The sequence below is a fragment of the Halichoerus grypus genome, chromosome 5 (genome assembly GCF_964656455.1).
Source record: "Halichoerus grypus chromosome 5, mHalGry1.hap1.1, whole genome shotgun sequence".
In the NCBI taxonomy this organism is placed as follows: domain Eukaryota; kingdom Metazoa; phylum Chordata; class Mammalia; order Carnivora; family Phocidae; genus Halichoerus; species Halichoerus grypus.
In genome coordinates this window covers 33,438,029-33,459,133 of record NC_135716.1, presented here as the reverse complement: position 1 = coordinate 33,459,133, position 21,105 = coordinate 33,438,029, and the positions used below count along the sequence as shown (strand labels likewise).

The 21,105-nt window shown below is 34.0% G+C and overlaps 1 protein-coding gene across 33 annotated transcripts in view; it reads left to right on the top strand.

Annotated features, from left to right (window-relative positions):
- Nucleotides 1-21,105, top strand: part of RIMS2 (regulating synaptic membrane exocytosis 2) — a 583,728-nt gene that overhangs the window by 120,215 nt on the left and 442,408 nt on the right. For 23 of the 33 annotated variants that reach the window (XM_078072141.1, XM_078072147.1, XM_078072143.1 and 20 more), the window contains one exon: nucleotides 9,870-9,881. The exons of the other annotated variants lie outside the window; for them this stretch is intronic. In XM_078072141.1, coding sequence (XP_077928267.1) covers nucleotides 9,870-9,881 — 12 coding nt within the window. The remainder of the gene's footprint in view (nucleotides 1-9,869; nucleotides 9,882-21,105) is intronic. 33 annotated transcript variants of the gene reach the window in all.

The following is a 21,105-nucleotide window of genomic DNA, read 5'->3' as shown; positions in this document are numbered from 1 at the left end:
TAGCTATCTCAGTACATTTTTGCCTGATGTCCAGTGTCTTGAAAACCATTCCTTCATATGTTTTTCCCATATTATGTTTGTTTGCCAGGCAGGTGGAGAAATCTTATTCTTGCTACCCCACTTAGGTTACAAGTAGAAGTCTCTAATGACATCTGATTATAGTTTGCTTGATTATATATTTTCTGGTTTTTAATGTATGGTCACTTTATCCTGAGCCAAGTTTTAGTCAGTAAATTAAATACAGTGAAAAATTGGAATGCCCCTTGAAAGTCTGTTTTATTGTAGTCAACTATAGAACTCTGTATGTTGTGGATTAGCCTGGTGGATGGTTTATGGAAGAAAGAAGGAACCAGAAGTAGTACTTTCCACTTTTCTCATGTTTTTTTCTTATATCTGAGGGAAGAATTAGGGGAATGAAACATAAGAAAAAATAATCTAGATTTTAGCTCAAGGAGCATAACTTTGGATTTCTTTTATTAGTTTTTCTACATTTTCATTCAATATCTACTTGAGGAAGCATTCCTTTGTACGATACGTATAAAGCTTGTCTATACTCTAAATGAAAAAGTATTGAGTTCAATTTCTCTTTTTAAATTGGATCTTCCTATGTATGCTTGGTTACCTTGTGTAATAGAAGAAGGCTTTTGCTCTCAATAGATGCTGAATACACTTTTTGATTTATCATAGCCCCAAAGGATTAAGCTCAGTGAAATTTGTTCAGATAATTTTTATGAAGTAGAATAATGAGAATACAAATATTTTATAGCTTAAAATTTAATTATAAAGCTATGTAAAAATTATTTTAGTAATCTCCTATGAGAACAAGATAAAAGAACCTTTTGTTTAATTTTGAGGCTCTTTCATGTGGCGCCATCCTTAACAATTAATTAACTCTTTAGAGATATATTTATGATTCAGCAAGAATAAATGTAGTGCAGGACATATGGAAGTACCAGTATAATAAGTTTTTATGAAATGTTGCTTTCATTTATTTCCTTTTAAGATGACACTCCCTTAGTAAATAAAAGCTATATGTTTAGTTCAGATTTAAAAATAATGACTTTATAAGGAAGAAATTATTTTGTAGTCATCGAATGGTGATTCTAGTAGGACAGACATGAAAGGTAATTTACAATGAGGATTATTTTAAGCTTCAAAGCATAGCAGCATTTTTTCTTTCTTTTGCTTTTTGGTGGGAAAAATAGATTACCATGTGCTTAAAAGATATCCAATTTTGAAAAAGTAAGTAATATACATTTTTCAGAATTGTATTAATTTACAAATGTAATAGATGTAATTTTTTTTACTATAAATGATCAGATTTGAAGCAGAATGAATTATAACTTTAGAATGGTTATAAAAGCAAATGATCCTTAAGCAAGTCCCTTAAAATATATTGACATACATTGTTCAATATATTATATGGTAAGAGTGAAATAATAAGACGTTTCTACTGTATAACCATGTCATTAAGTATCATTTATATGAATGATTTTAATGATTAATTTTTAAATTGTTCACTGAGAGATAAAATAATGATTAGAGTATTTCTGCAATCCTTCAGGTAGTTCTTTCTTTTTTAGAAATTTCAAGTCACAGGGCGTCTGGCTGGCTCAGTTGGAAGAACATGCAACTCTTGATCTCAGGGTTGTGAATTCAAGCCCCAAATTGGGTGTAGAGATTACTTAAAATAAATAAATAAAATTAAAAAAAATTTCAGGTCACTGTGATTACGGGCAAGTCTTTAGCTATCGTGCTGGTGTGATATAGTTATATAATATATAGCTATATATAATCAGTTATATAATATATAGTTATATATAATCAGTTCCCATATGCCCAAGGCAAGCATATCATATATGAATTTTCTTTTAAATTTCATAGAATTACTACATACCAGTATATCAGGAAACACTTGACATTCTCCAGGAAGTGGTTGGCATAAGTTGAGACAGTAAAAGAACCAAGTTTTGTTTCTGCCCTGGTGTTGTGTGACTTTTGTTTGACATGTCACTTCATGTCTTAGTGCTTCTGTTTCAAAATCTGTAAAATGAAAGCATCAGTTTGTGATTTCTAACATCTCTTCTGGGTTCGACATTTTATAATTTTAAAATTAATACTAGATAACTTGCTTGAAGTACCTAAAAAGTATATTCATATAGCCAAATATATTTACTGCTTAAATAATTTTTAAAATGGATTTGAGAAGCTCCATTAATTCTCTTATGTTACAGTATCTAGTACACTGTGTGTTAAACTTTGGTTTTTATCCCATCCCACATTTATAGAACATAGGAGTGTTGAGGGCATCACTATGTTAGTAAACTGTGTTCATAGGAGTTTGAGAAATAGGTAGCAGGCAAGGTTATTAGAATTATATAATTCATAGAACTACCCTTAAGGAAGTGGCTGCATCAGGTGGATCCTCAATTTCAAGCCTTTAGGCTCAATAACCTAGAATGTGTGAGAATGTTATTTGAAATGGTTGTTGAATTTAAAAGGAAGAATTATTTACCCTCATTGATGTCAGCCTCCCTAATGGTAAGGGTAATATAGGGACTGTGAGAAACAGTCTAACTTGCAGAGTCTTAGGACATTTTATACTTCTTCATGCATGTCAGCATCATGGGAGGAGGCAAAATAATGTTGCAAATTGAGCGTGAAGAAAAACATTTTCGCCAAAGTTTACATGAACTCATTCCCTCCCCACATGGCATCTTTTATAGTTTTCACCTGGCTCAGCCCCACCTCCATCACCTGTAGAGCATGATTCAGTGTGGGTAATATTACCTAGAAGAGTTAGTAAGCTTACAAAGACTATGGGAGTTACCAGTTTGGGATTGTTTCTCTTCAGGAATCTCTGGATGATTCCATAGGCATTTTATACTCTGAGGTATATGGCAGTGGGCTTGAAAGTGAGGTAGTGTACCCCTGCTATGGAAGGAAGGCTTTCTGAAGAGTAGATGAATGTGAATAACTTAAGGGGCAAAAATTTCCATGTGTATTCTTTCATTTTTTCTTAAAATTGATCTACCTGAGAACATTTCTGTTTTGTGGAATTTTCTTTCTAACTCACTTTTACAATTGCCTTTATACTCTTCAAACCAAAAGCCTGCTCCTTAACCCTACCTAATGTGAATCTAGTCTTTATATAATGTATTGCTTCAGGATGTAAAAATTTCTGGGGCGTGAAACAAAGGGACAATTCTAGAATGTACTGTCCTGAGGGAGAGTTCCTTGAGGGCAGAGCGGTTAGAGGTTTTTCTAAGAAATATAGAAAGGGGCAGCACCTTATTTCATTCAGGCAGCAGACTTCTGGTGAGACTCTGGTGCCTCATGTCTCTTTTTCAGAATTAGAACTTTGATGTGTGGTGATTACTGTGACCCCTCATGCCACATTTATTTGAATTTAAAAATGAGTTTGGACTCTTTGAGAGAAAGACGTATTTGTCTGATGGTTTCTCAATGTGGCCTGGTTTTCCAAATAGGTTATATAGTAGACATTTTCCGTATATTGAATGAGGTAAATCTGCAACTCCAAGATTTGATAAAAGTATAATTAAAACATACCTACAATATACAACATATCTGAAAATGCATCCTTTTCAACTATTGAAACTTAAAATTTAAATGTTATCCTACAAATGTGTGAGTGTGAGGGGTAGATGGTTTTAGAAATTTATTTTAGAGCAAAGACAAAATCTATTTAGACTACTGTTAGACAGCAGGTGCATAGGTTTGCTTGGTTAATGGCATGTTGTTAACCAATGGCTTGGCTCATGTGCATTTGAAAGCTTGCTATTTACTTGCTGTCTACTTGCTCCTAACCACTTGGTGGGAAGAATCCTGCTCAGTACCTAATATCCTCATCAATAAATGAAGTGAGCTCCTTATCAGTAGATAAGATGAGCACCAGGTTAAATAGATTTTACTTAGCTTGTAAGGGGAAGATTAATGATAGCATCTGCAATGAATTCTGATCATAAAAGTAGACTATGTGGTAGTTTAATAGATAAAGAAATTCAGGATATCACCAAAACTGCAGCATAAACAGACAGTAGGTAGGGGAGCACAAAGGAAATGGAATGCAGACCCTGTGTGAGAGGAGGGTTAGAAATAGTAATGAATTCCTCTACCCTTTTTAAATGGAATACACAATAAATCTCACCCAGTTCTTTTTCAAACAATCACAAGAAAATATTTAGCTTCAAACATAAGCAAAAAAATAAATGAGCTCTTATCTGAAACAATTTTTTTTTTAAGTTAAAAATAATCCTGATCCATAAAAAGAAAGGGCATAAGGGGGCACAAAGGAACTTTTGGAGGTGACAGATATGTCTATTAACTCCATTGTGGTGATGGTTTCATGGATGTATTCATGTTTAAACTCATCAAGTTGTATACACAAATATATGCATTTTTTTGTATATCTAAATAAATCAATGCATGACCCAGTTGGAAAAAAAAAGTACGTAAGATTCTTCTTTTGAAATCTTGTCTTTTTAATTCCCTTTCAATAAGTATATTAGAATACCACTGAATCTCACTTAAGTCAGAAACAGGCTATGTATTTTCTATCACTGGAACAACCCCCAGATCTATTCCTTCTATAATTTTCAACATTTTGAATGGCACCACTATCTACTCTGTCACCTAAACCAGAAAACCAGGAATACTTTCAGGTTTCTATCCATCACCCCTCTTTACTCACAATGTTTGGATATGATCATTTCCTCACTACCTATATGAACTACTAACTGCGGTTTTATTTAGGCTTTCATCTTCCATCACCTGGACTAATGTTAGTCTCCTAACTGGTCTCTCTGCTCTTGGCTTGATTCCTCATACACATACTTCACATATTGTTACTGTGATATTTGTAAAATGTAAATCTGATTATTTTACCTTCTGCTTAAAACCTATTTAATGACGACTCATTTTTTTGATGAGTCATGAAGTCATCACGACTCATGAAGTTTCTAATGGCGTAAAGAGCCCTATGATTCCTACCCTGCCTAACTCAAGGCACATGCTTCACTCCATTCTGTATGCCCCAGCCAAACTACACTATTTGCATTTTTCTTAAATTATTACTGCCATTTATCTCTTATGCTTTTGCTTACCCTGCCACTTTAATCTGAATTACAGCTCTGCTTTCCCCTAGACCCTGCTCCTACCCATAACCCCTACCCACTTGATGAACGTTTACTCATTTTTCTGGTTTTTAATATCATCTCCCCATAGTGTTTTCTGTGGGTAACTCATGTGAATTAATCACTCTTTTGTGCCTCAATGGATTCTGAACCCTTCTAATCTAGTACTCTTAATATTTTATTATTAAGTGACTCTATTTCTCTAAGTCCTCTTATTTACTGTAGGTTTCCATGTGTTTGGCACATAGTAGATCAGTATAAATACTTGCTGAGTGAATGAAGGGAAGAAAGAAATCTGGTGTACTTACCATGGGCATGTTATTCTGGGATAGGCATTGTCTTTTTTTTTTTTTTAAGATTTTATTTATTTATTTGAGAGAGAGAGAGAGCATGAGACAGGGGAGAGTCAGAGGGAGAAGCAGACTCCCTGCTGAGCAGGGACCCCCGATGTGGGACTCAATCCTGGGGCTCCAGGATCATGACCTGAGCCGAAGGCAGTCGCTTACCCGACTGAGCCACCCAGGCGCCCCAGGCATTGTCTTTTGATCCAGCTCCTTGCTGCAGCTCAGCACTGTGACAATGGTTTTTTGAAGATGGCAGTCCAAACTTGTGAACAAATGAATAAAAAAGACAAATTTTATAGGCAGTATGTAATTATTGCAATTCTTGGAAGAAGGGATTAGACTTGACAGAGAAGATGGAGTAATATTGTAGTGGTGTGAGAGGTGGTTTGGGATTGATTATACAAGGTAGGCAAGAAGAGAGAGATGTGATGGTAGTTTAACTATGGAGAGTATATTGTATTGATATAGAGGGAGGGATTTATCTTTTTGGCAATACAAAGAGGGAAGCAGTAGGAGAAAGATTGAATATCTAGAGATTTTATTGACTTATTTGAGAGAGAGGGTGAGAGAGTGAGAGAGAGCATGAGAGTAGGGGGAGGAGCAGAGGGGGAGGGATAAGGAGGGGGAAAAAATCTCAAGCAGACTCTGTGCTGTGAGTGCGGAGCCCAATGCAGGGCTCAATGTCATGATCCTGAGATCTTGACCTGAGGCAAAATCAAGAGTCCGATGCTTAACCAACTGAGCCACCCAGGTGCCCCGTGATTGAATATCTAGAGAAGGAGTCAGAGGGAAACTGACATTGGTTTACTAGGTGACTGGGGAACTAATAATGGAAAGTTATATAAAGAATAGTGAATGATAATGAGAAGGTAGGTTAACACTTCAATTGATCTTCAGGAGAGGCAATGTAAATTGGTTATTAGCAGAAGTAATAAGATAGTAAGGATGGCCATAGGGAGAGTTGATTATGGGGACAAAATGGTGAGTATAAAATTATTAGAAAATAAAATACATTTTTAATAGCTTTTTGAAAGAAGTTTTAAATATATATATTTGTACTATTAAACTTTTAATAAATAACTTTTGGACATACTCTTAAGTTATTAGAGTTTTCAGGTCTAGTAATTATGGCCTGAAATAATTTATTGATCAATTAAATTCACTTTTAAAGAACGCTTTATTTATTTGAGAAGAGGGAGAGAGAGGGGAGCTGGGGCAGAGGGAGAGGGAGAAAGAGAATCTCAAGCAGGCTCCACACTTAGCACAGAGCCCCAATGCAGGGCTTGATCTCACCACCCTGAGATCATGACCTGAACTGAAATCCAAGAGTTGGACGCTTAACCAACTGAGCCACCCAGGTGCCCCTAAAGAACATTTTAAAATTCAAATTATCCATATGCTTAAAATAAAAATATTTCTCCACAGCAAGTTATTTTTATATTTCATATATTTATATTTTATATTTCAGAATATAATATTTTATATTTCATCAGTCTTTGTCCTAAGATCCTTGATAATATTTTATATTTATACACTACCTTTTATTTTCATGCAACTCAATTCCAGTTTATTAATGAGCCTTATATCACTTTTGACAAATACATTGAAATTTCTGACTTAACTGTATTACTAAAATTTGATTAGAAATTAAAATCTGTTTTTAATTTCTTTTCTTGGAAGGCTTGCTAGTTCAGAGAAGGACCATTTTGATTAGGAGTCATCATTCTCATTCTTCCTCTTTCTTCTAACAACTTCCTGGGGGATTTTATGCACTCCTATACCTTCAAATACGGTATATATGCTGATGATTTACAGATATGATTTCACTAGCCAGATTATTCTTTTGAGCTCCAGATCCACATATATAGTTCCTACTAAAAAATCTCTATTTGGATGTATTAATTGGCACCTCAAATTTACCTTGTCTATACCTGAATTCATTATTTTCCAAGTATGTTTCTCATGTGTTTCTTCTTTCAAGGAATGGTTGTCTTCCAGTTGCTCAAGCCAGACTCGGAGTCCTCCTCTACGTCTTCATTCAAGTATTAATAGCCTTACTCTCAGTATCTCCTAAATCAGTCTATTTCTCTCCATTTCTCTTGCTACTACTGTAGTTCGCAATGCTCTCAAATTTGTTTCTTACCCAAAATATTTCAATATCTTTTTTTTTAAGATTTTATTTATTTATTTGAGAGAGAGAGAGAGAGAGTGTGTGCATGAGTATGGGAAGGGGCAGAGGGAGAGAGAGAAGCAGACTCCCCACTGGGCAGGGAGCCCGCCATGGGGCTCCATCCTAGAACCCTAGGATCATGACCTGAGCCGAAGGTAGATGCTTAACTGTCTGAGCCACCCAGACACCCCATATTTCAGTATCTTCTTAATTGTTCTCTCAGCTTCCAGATTTGTCTCCTTCCAGTCAGTGTGCACTTTGTAGCATAGTTGAAGACTCAGTAAATAGTAGGTAATAATATTATGCCTTATTTATAAATCATATGATAGGTTTTTTGTTTATTTTTTTATTCCTGTTGAAAGATAATAAAGATATGATGACAATAATATTTCATAATGTTTTATAGCTAAGCTTTTCATGTATGTGTTATAGCTGAAATTTAACTTATCTGTTCAGAGGGATTAACTTGGCAAATTCATTAGTTATAGCTTCATTTTGTTTCATTTTTTAAATTTCTGCAGTGTGAATTAATTTTTGTTGAAGTGTTATGCTTTTAGTTAACCATGGAGACTTTAGTTCAAACATACCAGTTATAATTTAGTCATTCCCACATACTTGTATTCCAAATATACCAGTCTTATTTGTGCCTTTGTGCTTTTTGCATATTTCATGTTCTTTGCATAAAATATTCTTCCTTACTGGTCTTGCTTGACATTCTCTTCTTTATTCTTTAAAGACCTGCTTACATCTCAGAAACTTTCTCTTAATCCTTTTTCTTAAAGTCCTGTTATCTCCTCAGTCATTGTGTTTCTATAGTGCTTTGTTGTTTTCCTGCTTTCAGAAGTCTCTCTGTTCTGCAATGGGTTTTTTATTTTTTTTTCTTACTACATTTAGTTCTTTGATGGCAGAAACTGTCTTACTTAATTATTATGTCCCAGAAATCTAGTTTAGTGCCTGATACATATATATTGAGTGCTTCATAAATGATTTTTGTTGGACTAAATGATTAGCAATAGATGTCCTGGACTGTGTACAATAGCTTTTATATGATCTTTAGTTTTATCACTTGTAACAAATGAAGCAATCAAGAACACAGTATAATGTAAAGAATGCGGTTCTCTCCCTTCTAGGCAATATCCTATGTTTCAGTAGGTTAGAATATTAGATATAGAACTCTATGCCAGGCACTGTATTGAGAGCTTTCCATGTTATTTTATGTCAGAAAATCCTATAAAGTAAATATTAATTCCCTATTTTGCAGATAAAGGCTTAGAGAGCTTAAGAAAATTGCACAAGATATACAGGTAAAAATGTTATTTAAAAAAAAGGTGGAATTTTAAGATAGGTCTCTTCCTCTTTGTCACAAGTATTATATACGGCCACCCATATTTCAGAGAAGCAGTGATCTTCAAAACACATGATTTTAATTTTTAATTTATGTAAGTTCTTATATCAGATCATTAGTATTACGTTATCACTTTTACTGTTATCATTATTTTATATTTAAGTAAAGAGAAATGCAATGATTTTTAACTATAGAATATCTAAATATGTTCTCTTGACCAAGTCATGTATCTTGCTATTTTATTTTCCACATTTATAATGGGAAACCATAATCCAAAATTATTGACTGTAATCATAACATTTCATCTTTAATGCTTTTTTCTAATTTTTTTCTTTTTAGTTATAAAGTTTAGAAGGCTTCTAAATTAATGGGACAGAAATAACTTTTAGAAGCAATATGCATAACTCATATAAAATTTTGTCTACTTTTGACAGTATATGATGAAATTAAAGATAAAGAGTGATGCTGTGGTTTATTGTCTCTGCACTTAAAAAGCTATTTAACATTTTTCAGTTTCTCTCTTTGGATTAATTGTTTAATTGGGATTTTATTTGTGGAAAGAACATTTTCATTTTTCTGATGTTTGTATATTTAATTGCTTTTATAGAAACTATTGTTTATGTATCTTTATATATTCTAGTATATGGCATGCTCTTGCTTGAAATGTGTGGAAAAACTTTTCCTTTTAAAATGTTTATATTTCAATCAAAATGGTAAATTAGACTTCTTCACAATTTTTATTTCACTTACAAACTCTTAAAAACTCTTACTTGTTTTAAGAATGGAATTAATTATTTTATTTTTTTTGTTTTGTCTTTTCTGTCCTGTCTAACTTGCTTTCGTGGATTTCACACCAGGAGGACAAAGTGGTTAGAGTCTTTTTTTCTGTCTAATATTATTTTTTTCTTGCTGTTATTGCTAATTTTAATTTTATAGCTGTATTTAATTTATACACTTCTAAGTGTTTTGTTACAGCTGTAGTGCATGATTATTGCTATACATTGATATATTTTAAGCATGCTATCTGATTTTACTGATAAACACATTTTATTATATTATAGATGAAAATTTGATTACTTCATTTGATTCTTGAAAAAGCTTGCTTCTTTAGAGTTTCATATTTTTTTTAAAGGAGAGATATTCTAGTATTCTTCATTGTGATAAGAATTTCTTATATCTTATGCTTCTCTAAACTCATCATTGTATTGGTCAGAGTTTTCGAAAGAAGTTTCTGATTTAATATAAAGATTTAATCTTTCTAATAATGAGTCTCAATAACATTGAACATGGATTTTCTGAAGTGTATAGTTATAGTTGATTTGAGCCTTTAATATATTTTTATTTTTGTTAACAATATGTTTTAGAGATTGGTAAAATGTCTATCTTATATCCTCATGTTGAATATTAGATATAACTATAATTTTAAAATACTCAGGTATATAGAATTTGACCACAGGCAGGATTTGAATAATCTGCTAATGTCTGTGGAAGTCTGATTTGGATTTGAATCTGCTCTGGAGACTGGTCACTTCCTGCAAACATAGATAAAAATCTTTCTATTCTGGTTCCTTTGATGAGTGAGACTAAAACTTTAGGTCTTTTCAAGTTTTCCAAATTCAAATTGGCATAATACCCAAAGAGAGATCCTTTAACTGATTATCTTCCAAGAGTACCTTCTTTTTTGTTGATTGGAGCATTTTTATTCTGTTCAGTTTTCATTTACTTGGTTGGGATAATATAGGTGTTGGCAAATACTGATGTGGGTTTAGAATGAACTCTCTGAGCAGAAGAAAAGATAGTGACTACCTTCTTTTTTTTTTAAACCTATAGGAATTCTACTAAATTTTGAAGGCAGTTTTGAGGATGTACATTCAATTATCATAGAACTGTCCCAGACTACATCATCCTCACTTCAGGGCAGGTTCCCTAGAGAACCTACCAGCTTTCTACCAGCCAACTTTATTAGCTGACTCTCAAGTAGTACAATTCAGGCAATTCGAAACCTTTAGAATCTCTCGTGCTACTTTTGTGTCCAGAGTTAACACAGGCTGCATAATAGTTTGTCATCTGTAGTTTCCATAATGAATTCTGACACCTATCCTAGAGATGAGACTCTTGGTGCTAACTTAGCTGCAGAAATGACTCTCATGTACTGACAAGATTTCATAATATAACAGTCTGTATTTTCAACCACAGAGAGGCTAACAGATGAAAGTATGTGAATTTTATGTGGGTTTGGAACATCACAAATAAAACTCAACAGGCCTTTTTAATGACACTCTTTATGCAGCCCTGTTTAATAGAACTTTCACCAATGATGACAGTGTTTTATATTGTTAATATCTGATGCAGTAGGTTCTCATCACAGGTAGCTATTGAACATGTGAAATGTGGCTAGTGTGGCTGAAGAACTGAAATGGAAATTTTATTTAATTTTAATTAAATTTAAATAGCCATAGATAGCTAGTGGCTAGAGAAACCCCAAGCATGGGTAGCAAACATTCTGTGACTGGTCAGCCTCTAAGGCACTACCCTGTCCTCACAGTAGCGGTATAATGTGTAGACGGTCGTGGAGATGCAAGCTGCACGGAATGTAGGAAGGCTACACTCCCCAGTGCCGGTCTCTTATATAGCCCAGGAGAATAGTGGACAAGGGGCAACCTCCCAAACGGCAGAACCAGGGGACATGAATGACAACAGTCAAAGGAGACGAGCTGAATCAGGGGCTGCCAGATGGGGTAACCAGAGAAATGAAGATATGTCCATGTAGGGATTGCTGTGTGCTATGGATAGTTAACCACTGTATCTTTCTGATTCTTCCTGTTTTTGGATGAGAGTTGTTGCAGTCACTCTGTTCTTTCTCCATCATTGTGTATTGAGTGTGTTGGGAACAGATAAACTTGTCTTTCAGTGTGTAGTCAGTGGTTCACAGTGAGGTACACTCAACCTTGATGGAAAGATTTGCTAGAGATCCTAGATTCAGAGCTAGATTTTGTAACTAGATGAGACTTTGGGACTATCTCCCTTAGGGAGGGAGTGAAATGTGTTATGTGTAATGTGTATACATATATATATATATATATACACACACACACACACACGTGTATATACATATATACATGTTATATACACATTACACATATACATATATATACTTTACCCATACATACATTACATATAGACATGTGCATATATATGTACACAAACACACATATGGACTGTTGACTAGTTGAAAGAGCAGACTGTTCTAGAACTTGTTCAATAGCTATCCTAACTTCCTTCTCTCTTGCAATCCCCAATGGAAGGACCTGAAAAATATAAAAATGTCTAGATTTCCTTACAACTGGGAATGGCTGTGACACAGTTCTAACAAAAGAAAATTTATGAGGGCTTCTAGAAAGTCATGATAAAAAAAGAAAGATGTATCTGGCACTACCTTTTAATGCAAAAGTGTTATCTTGAGCTTTACCAGCCCTTTGTGAAGATGAGGGAAAAGCCAAGAGTATTGGAATCATTAGGTATGACATTGTTGAGCTACTGATTTAATAGTATCGGACACCTTTCTTCAATGTGAGAGAAGTACCCACCCTCAATTAGTTTCTGCCACTAGGAGTCAGATTTTCTGTTACTTGTAGACGAAAGTATTCCTAATGGAAACCTTAGTGGAGATGTAATGTGCTGCAGAGAAACCATACAAACATCCAGCGTTGTTCTTCAGAAATACGGAACTAGAAGAAAGAAATACATGTTGATCAATGTCCACATACTCATCTATCTGCTTTTGCCTCTGTAAATGTTTGAAGAATTAGGATCACTTAACATGTCTGCTTATATATTACATATAAATTACTTCAGGTTGTAAACGGTAAATTAATATGAATATGTTGGTCTTAGAGATAGAATATTTTCTTAAATATGAATTTATCCTATTTCACATAGAATCAAAGAAAAGGGATTGAATTTTTTTAAAAATATAATTTGGTTGTTTCTTTGAATTTTGTGTGGAACAAATGAGGAAACTAAAGTTCATGGTAAATTATTTGCCCATAGGTTAAAACATATCTTTGTTTATCTTGTAATAAACATTGACCCATTCATGTCTAGTGAGAGCATAATGAAATTATAGCTTTGGGAGCAAAGTGATGCTCATTTCACTGTCTAGAGATAATATTATCTGTTTATATAAAGACCACTTTAACGAGGATCCTCTTTCATTTTTTACAACAGTGATGAATTCTTTTAGGATACCAGTATTACTAGTGGTTATTGTTATTGAAATGAAGGGTGTGGAAGGATGATATGTGACTGGTAGTATTTCTCACATTTCAAGAAACAGGAAGGTTATCTGTTGGGTTGCAGCTGCAGCTATGATATTCAGAGCAAAGTGCTTTGTTTTCACTGAAATTTAATGCTTTTTCTGATTTAAGCACATTATTCAGGATTCCATACCTATGTGTTTATCTAGCTGCTCATTGTAGTTCTCCTTTGGAGTTGCAATTCGGTAAGAAAGTATGTTTATAGTACGGTTGATTGTTCCATTTCATCTGGGCAATAGCTGTGCAGAGCTGCATTCCAGTAAATACTGTCTTAACAGTGATAAATTAGCTTATTTGCTTTTGCATTTTATTTGATAATAAAATAACATGTATATGATATTAATAAAATTGTTCTAGAAATTGAATATAAGAGCTCTGTCAGGGCCACTTTTATAATAAAATCACAAGTTTAAATGCTACCACTACCATTCTGCCTCTTATTGTAAGTCTGACAAAGACCAGAATTTATACATTTTCACTAAGAGTACTATACAAACCTCCAGGGTTTTTGTTAGCAAAATAGAAGTATTTTGAACAATATTATTTAGACAACCTACCCTACAACAGAAATGTGGAAAAAATGCATTTAGAAAGCAGGGAGAGGGTGGAGGGAATGGGTGAAATAGGTAAAGGGGATTAAGAGATACAGGCTTCCAGTTACAAAATAAGTAAGTCACAGAGATGAAAAGTACAACGTAGGGGAAATTATCAATAATATTGTAATAACATTGTATGGTGACAGATGGTGACTACACTTATTGTGGTGAGCACTGAATAATGTATAGAATTGTCAAATCAATATGTTGTATACCTGAAACTAATAGAACATTGTATGCTAATTATACTTCAATTAAAAAAAAAGACGGGAAGAGTTTTGAGCAGGAGAAGTTGAAAGACAGGGAAATTGTAGAGCCGGGAAAATATTGTGCCTATTTAAAAGACAGGAATAAAAATCACATCAATAAAAAAAAGATAGGGACTGCTGAATATTTACTTGGATATATTATATATTCTAAATTCAGTGAAAAATTTATAATAATAAAAATCATTCACCTGATCAGTTGCATAGTTTTTGTAAATGGGCAAATGAACTTTGGAAATCTCATTTAGATCTCTTATATAAAGGGATTAAAACTCACATTGTGCAAATTCTGTGAAATGACAAATCTGTAAGATAAAATATCCTACAGGGAAATTATAAAGAATATATATGACAAGTGAAAATACTGATAACTATAATATGTTGAAGGTTTTAGAAGTTCATGTTACTAATAAGAACTGATTTAAAGTGACTCTCAATTTGGCTACGATAGAGATCAGAGGAAGTTGGAGAGAATATGATGTATATTTAAAATTGCAACATAGCTAACTACTTTTTTTTAAATTTTATTTTATTATGTTATGTTAATCACCATACATTACATCATTAGTTTTTGATGTAGTGTTCCATGATGCATTGTTTGCTTATAACACCCAGTGCTCCATTCAATACGTGCCCTCTTTAATACCCATCACCAGGCTAACCCATCCCCCTCCCCCCCTCCCCTCTAGAACCCTCAGTTTGTTTCTCAGAGTCCATAGTCTCTCATGGTTAGTCTCCCCCTCCGATTTCCCCCCCTTCATTTTTCCCTTCCTACTATCTTTTTTTTTTTTTTTTTTAACATATAATGTATTATTTGTTTCAGAGGTACAGGTCTGTGATTCATCAGCCTTACACAATTCACTGCACTCACCATAGCACATACCCTCCCCAATGTCTATCACCCAGCCACCCCATCCCTCCCACCCCCCACCACACCAGCAACCCTCAGTTTGTTTCCTGAGATTAAGAATTCCTCATATCGGTGTGATCATATGATAACATGTCTTTCTCTGATTGACTTATTTCGCTCAGCATAATACCCTCTAGTTCTATCCACGATGTTGCAAATGGCAAGATTTCATTTTTTTTTTTGATGGCTGCATAATATTCCATTGTGTATATATACCACATCTTCTTTTTCCATTCATCTGTTGATGGACATCTTGGCTCTTTCCACAGTTTGGCTATTGTGGACATTGCTGCTATAAACATCGGGGTGCACGCACCCCTTCGGATCACTACATTTGTATCTTCGGGGTAAACACCCAGTAGTGCAATTGCTGGGTGGTACTGTAGCTCTATTTTCAACTTTTTGAGGAACCTCCATACTGTTTTCCAGAGTGGCTGCACCAGCTTGCATTCCCACCAACAGTGTAGGAGGGTTCCCCTTTCTCCGCATGCTCGCCAACATCTGTCGTTTCCTGACTTGTAAATTTTAGCCATTCTGACTGGTGTGAGGTGGTTTCTCATTGAGGTTTTGATTTGGATTTCCCTGATGCTGAGCGATGTTGAGCACTTTTTTGTGTGTCTGTTGGCCATTTGGATGTTGTCTTTGGTAAAATGTCTGTTCATGTCTTCTGCCCATTTCTTGATTGGATTATTTGTTCTTTGGGTGTTGAGTTTGATAAGTTCTTATAGATTTTGGATACTAGCCCTTTATCTGATATGTCATGTGCAAATATCTTCTCCCATTCTGTCGGTTGCCTCTTTGTTTTGTTGACTGTTCCTCTGCTGTGCAAAAGCTTTTTATCTTGATGAAGTACCAGTAGTTCATTTTTGCCCTTGCTTCCCTTACCTTTGGTGATGTTTCTAGGAAGAAGTTGCATAGCTAACTTCTTGAGAGTAAATGCAGGTCATACATTTTGATTATGTATTTTGCTACTTCTCCACCGTTAGGTAACTTTTGCTTTGATCAAGTTATTCCAATTTGGTATTCCATTCTATTGAATCTACAACTGAAATGAGACCTGTTTCTTCATCTTCTATGAGGTTCCCATAATTACTAAATGCCATAAATGGAGTTTATGAGCTCCTGAAATAGGAGAAAGTGTCATTGGCTATACTAAGTGATGGATCTGAGAGTTGAGAGTTAAAACTGAGAAGTTTAGTGGTTGAATAAAGAGAATGAAAAAGATAGAGTAGTATAGGATTACAACTAGATTTGTGTATTGAATGAAGATATTTGTGCTGAAGCCAGCCCGTGGAAGATAGAAGGCATATTTGGGGCAGGAAGGGAATGCAATGATTGTAGTTACAGTGATATGGAGTTTAAAGAGCTTTTAGGAAACCAAGATAACAGCTCACTTTATTAAACAATCATCATGTATGAAAAGCACTGTGATAAACTTTTCAATGTGTGTCATTTCATTTCATTCTCTTGACAACTTCTATTTAACAGTGAGTGGTGGGAGTCCTAATAGGGTCTGAGGTGGGATGCAACATGAAATGGTTAAGAACAAAAACTCTACTTTGAGAATGCTTAAGTTTAAAGCCAGCCTCTATCACTTTACTAAACTGTATTATTTAGGCCAGTTATGTCACTACTATAAGCCTTACTTTCCTCATCTCTAAAATGGAGCTAATATTCTTTTTTAAGTAGTCTTTTTTATGGCTGAGTAATAGTCCATTTAATATATATACCACATCTTCTTTATCCATTCATCTGTCGATGGACACTTGGGCTGTTTCCATAATTTGGTTATTGTAGATGCTGCTGCTATATAAGTGTCAGGGTACATGTATCCCTTTGAATTAGTATTTTTATATTCTTTGAGTAAATCCCTAGTAGTGTGATTGCTGGATCATAGGGTAGTTCTATTTTTAACTTTTTGAGGGACCTCCATACTGTTTTCCACATTGGCTGCACCAGTTTCCATTCCCACCAACAGTATAAGAGGGTTCCCCTTTCCCCACATCCTCATACACATCTGTTTCTTGTGCTGTTGATTTTAGTCATTCTGGCAGGTATGAAGTGATACCTCATTGTGGTTTTGATTTGTACTTTCCTGATGATCAATGATGTTGAGCATCTTTTCATGTGTCTGTTGGCCACCTGTATGTCTTCTTTGGAAAAATGTCTATTCATGTCCTCTGCCCATTTTTTAACTAGATTATTCATTTTTTGGGTGTTGAGTTTTATAAGTTCTTTATAGGCTTTGGATACTAACCCTTTATCAGATATGCCATTTGCAGATACCTTCTCCCATTCCATAGGTTGCCTTTTAGATGTGTTGATTGTTTCCTTTGATGTGCAGAAACTTTTTATTTTGATGAAGTCCCAACAGTGTATTTTTGCTTTTGTTTCCCTTGCCTTAGGAGACCTATCTAGAAAGAAGTTGCTATGGACAATGTCAAAGATGATACTGCCTGTATTCTCCTTTAGGATTTTTATGGTTTCAGGTCTCACATTTAGGTCTTTCATCCATTTTGAATTTATTTTTGTGTTTGGTGTTAAGAAAGTGGTCCAGTTTTATTCTTCTGCATGTTGGTGGGGGGATGGGTTAAATAGATGATGGGGATTAAGGAGAGTGCTTGTTGTTATGAATTGTAGGGGAATTGTATGTAAGGTGTTGAATCACTATATTGTACACCTGAAAGTAATATTACACTGCATGTTACCTAACTGTAATTTAGATATAAAGTTAAAACAAAAGAAAAAAGAAAAAAAATGGAGGCAATAAATAAATATACAAGAACAGTGCCTACTCATAAGGTTGTTTTATTTGATTATCGATTCTCCAGGACTCTGAGGACCCTCTTTCCTAAGTGCCAAAAAGGAAAGTAAAACCCACCATCATGTTTTAAAAATAAAGAAGAGAATTTTTTATATTTTAACATAAAAGATGAAATAGAACAATATATGGTATTGGTTTGGTCATTGCCCTGTGATAGTCATTGGGTCCAGTGATGATCTAACTGTCCTGAATATATTCTTCCCCTGTTAGGTCTGCTTAAGTCTCTCAAGGTTTGGTTTAATTTGTCTGACTAGGACAGAGGCAGGAGAAAACTGTTTAGGGACCAGTTCTTTTTTATATGGAGCTGCTTGTGAGTCCTCATCCCTGGTAGGATACACGCATTTCTTATATTCATGATCCCTCCATTTTATTCTTCCTTTAACAGCTCTCTGTTCTCAATGCCCCTCCCACACAAAAGATCCTTTCTGTTCCCTTAACTCTTCCTTTGGTCCTATCCTGTCCTCCAATTCCTATGTCTCTCTATAATATAGTTCTGCATCACTGCCATGTTACATACAATTCCCCTACAATTCATAACAACAAGCACTCTCCTTAATCCCCATCACCTATTTAACCAGTTATCATATATAATCCGATGAAACTTATTTTAAAGAACATTATTATGTATTTGGATAAATAACATAGGGACATGGTACAAAATTCAAAAGATACAAAAAAGCATAGATAGCGAAACTAAGTTTCTTTCCCATCTCTGGCCCTTAGTCTCCTAGTTTCCCAGTATCTCCAGTGTATTCCCTACAGGCAGCCAGTTAGCATTTTCTTTTATATACTACGAGATATATTTATGGGCATACAGTTTTTACACAAATATTCTGTACCTTAATTTTATCTCTACTTGTATATCTTGGAGATTTTCCCATATTGATATGTATAGAATTATCACATTTATCTTAATGAATTCATTATTACCTGTATGGATATGCCATAATTTATTTCATCGGATTATATATGATCTTTTGCTATTATAAACCTATTTTTGTACATGTGTCACATTGCATATATGCAGATATTACTGTAGGATAAATTCCTTGAGATGAAATTGCAAAACATTTTGAAATTTTGGTCAATATGCCAAATTGTCCTCTCTAAATGTTGCATTAATTTATATTTCCACTAACAGTATGTGAGGGTGCTGGTTCTCACATCCTTGATAACACGATATATCCATCTTTACCAAGTTGATTGTAATTTTATTTTGCATTTATCTTATGGTGAGTGATGTTGAGCATCCTTTTAATATTTAGAAGCCACTTGTATTTCCTTTTCTTTGTACTACCCGTTCATGCTTTCAAAGAAGAGGAAAGCTTTGTATCGTGTTTAGGTCCTAAAATCATCAAAAGTACTTTTATTATTGTGTATTCATATTGAAGCAAGATGCTTTATCAAACACTACAAGTTTCAGTATGTTTTAAAATACAGAGCCAGAGAACAAAAGGGCTAGAAAAGGAAAATAAACTCCAAAGTTCCACTCCCTTTTCCAGAATTTTATGATAATTTTGCTTGCTTGTTTTTCACATGACCATTTAGAAACAGCTTGTAAAGCAAGTTCACTGCAAAGTAATATGTCTTAAATGATAAACAAGGACAATTTATATACTGTCACGGTTGGTCATACTATGTTTTAAGACAATGTGTTTATTTTCAAAATGTTGTTTCAAGTGTTTCTAAAACTTAAAGTATATACATATGTAGAGATGGGATTTATATTTTTAAAGATAAAGACTGGTTCTGTAGTGTATCTGAAAGAGCTGTTTACTTCTCTGATACTGTGTCAGGAAACATTGGGAGGTTGGAACCCATGATAGAAGGAAGGGATAGGAGAATCCCATTTGAATTGACACATTTGGTTTTATAGTCTAATGAGTTCAAATGATGAATCTTTGTACTGATGAGGTAAAGTCCAGATGACCACTTCCTAGATTCCCTTTAATACCAAATACAGAGATGCTATAAATATTGTTCCAGGTCTTTTGTGGGCATATATTTTTACTTCTCTTTGTAAAATACTGAAGAGTAGAGTTGCTGGGGCAAAAAATGAGGTATGCATTTAACTTCTATTACAAACAGTTTTCTGAAGTTCATGTACAATTTTACACTTCCATCAGCAATATTCAAAAGTTCTGGTTACTCCAGTTACCAGCATTTGGTGTAAGCATGAAGTGGTTTGATTTTTATTTTTATTTCCTGAATGTCTAATGATGTTGAGCATCATTAGGGTTTATTGGCCATTCCTATTACTTCTTTTGTGAAATGTCTACTTGAATCTTTTGCCTATTGTCTTTTTATTATTGATTTGCAGGAGTTTTTTCCATATTCTAGATACAGGTATCAGATATATATATTAAGAATATTTTCTCCCTCTCTGTGGCTTGCTTTTTCATTTCTTAGTGGTGTATTTTGGAGAACAGAAAAATTTAATTTCGAGGAACTCTAATTTATTAGCTTTTCCTTTATTGGTTAATGCTTTTTTTATACTAAGGTATCCTTGTCTGCTCCACGGTTGCAAGGTATTCTCTTGGCTATACTTGCTTATTTATTTTTCCTTCTATATGTTAGGATCAATTTGTTTAGTTCTAAATAAACCATATAGGTAATTTTTACTTAATCATATTTAATTATGGATATATTTGGGAAGAATTGTCATCTTTATGATATGAAGTCATCATATTCAAAATTAGAATATGATTTTTGATTTGTTAATGTTCTTTTATATCCCTCAGTAGTATTTATATTAATTTTGTGTACTTCTCAATAATTTTATTTTAAAATTATAAATGAAATATTTTATTACTTTTTTCATGTATTTTTATATAGGAATATATTGATTTTTGTATGTTAATTGTACATAGTCACGTTTCTGAATGATATTGCTTCTTAGAGTTTGCCAGTTGTTTCTCTTGGGTTTTAGCACTATGAAACCATAGGACCTGAAAATAATAATATAATCCATGCCCTCCTTTATGATTTCCCTTGTTTAATTACATTAGCCAGAACTTTCAGAACAATGTGAAATAAAAATTTATTCACTTATGTAATTAAAATAACCTACGTAACTTGTCATTTTGTTGTATTTTAAAATTTACTTTATAATTGTATGATTACTTTCAAATGCCTGCCCCCACCACTCCTGTGCAAGCAGGTTTTCCATTTCTGTTGCAGA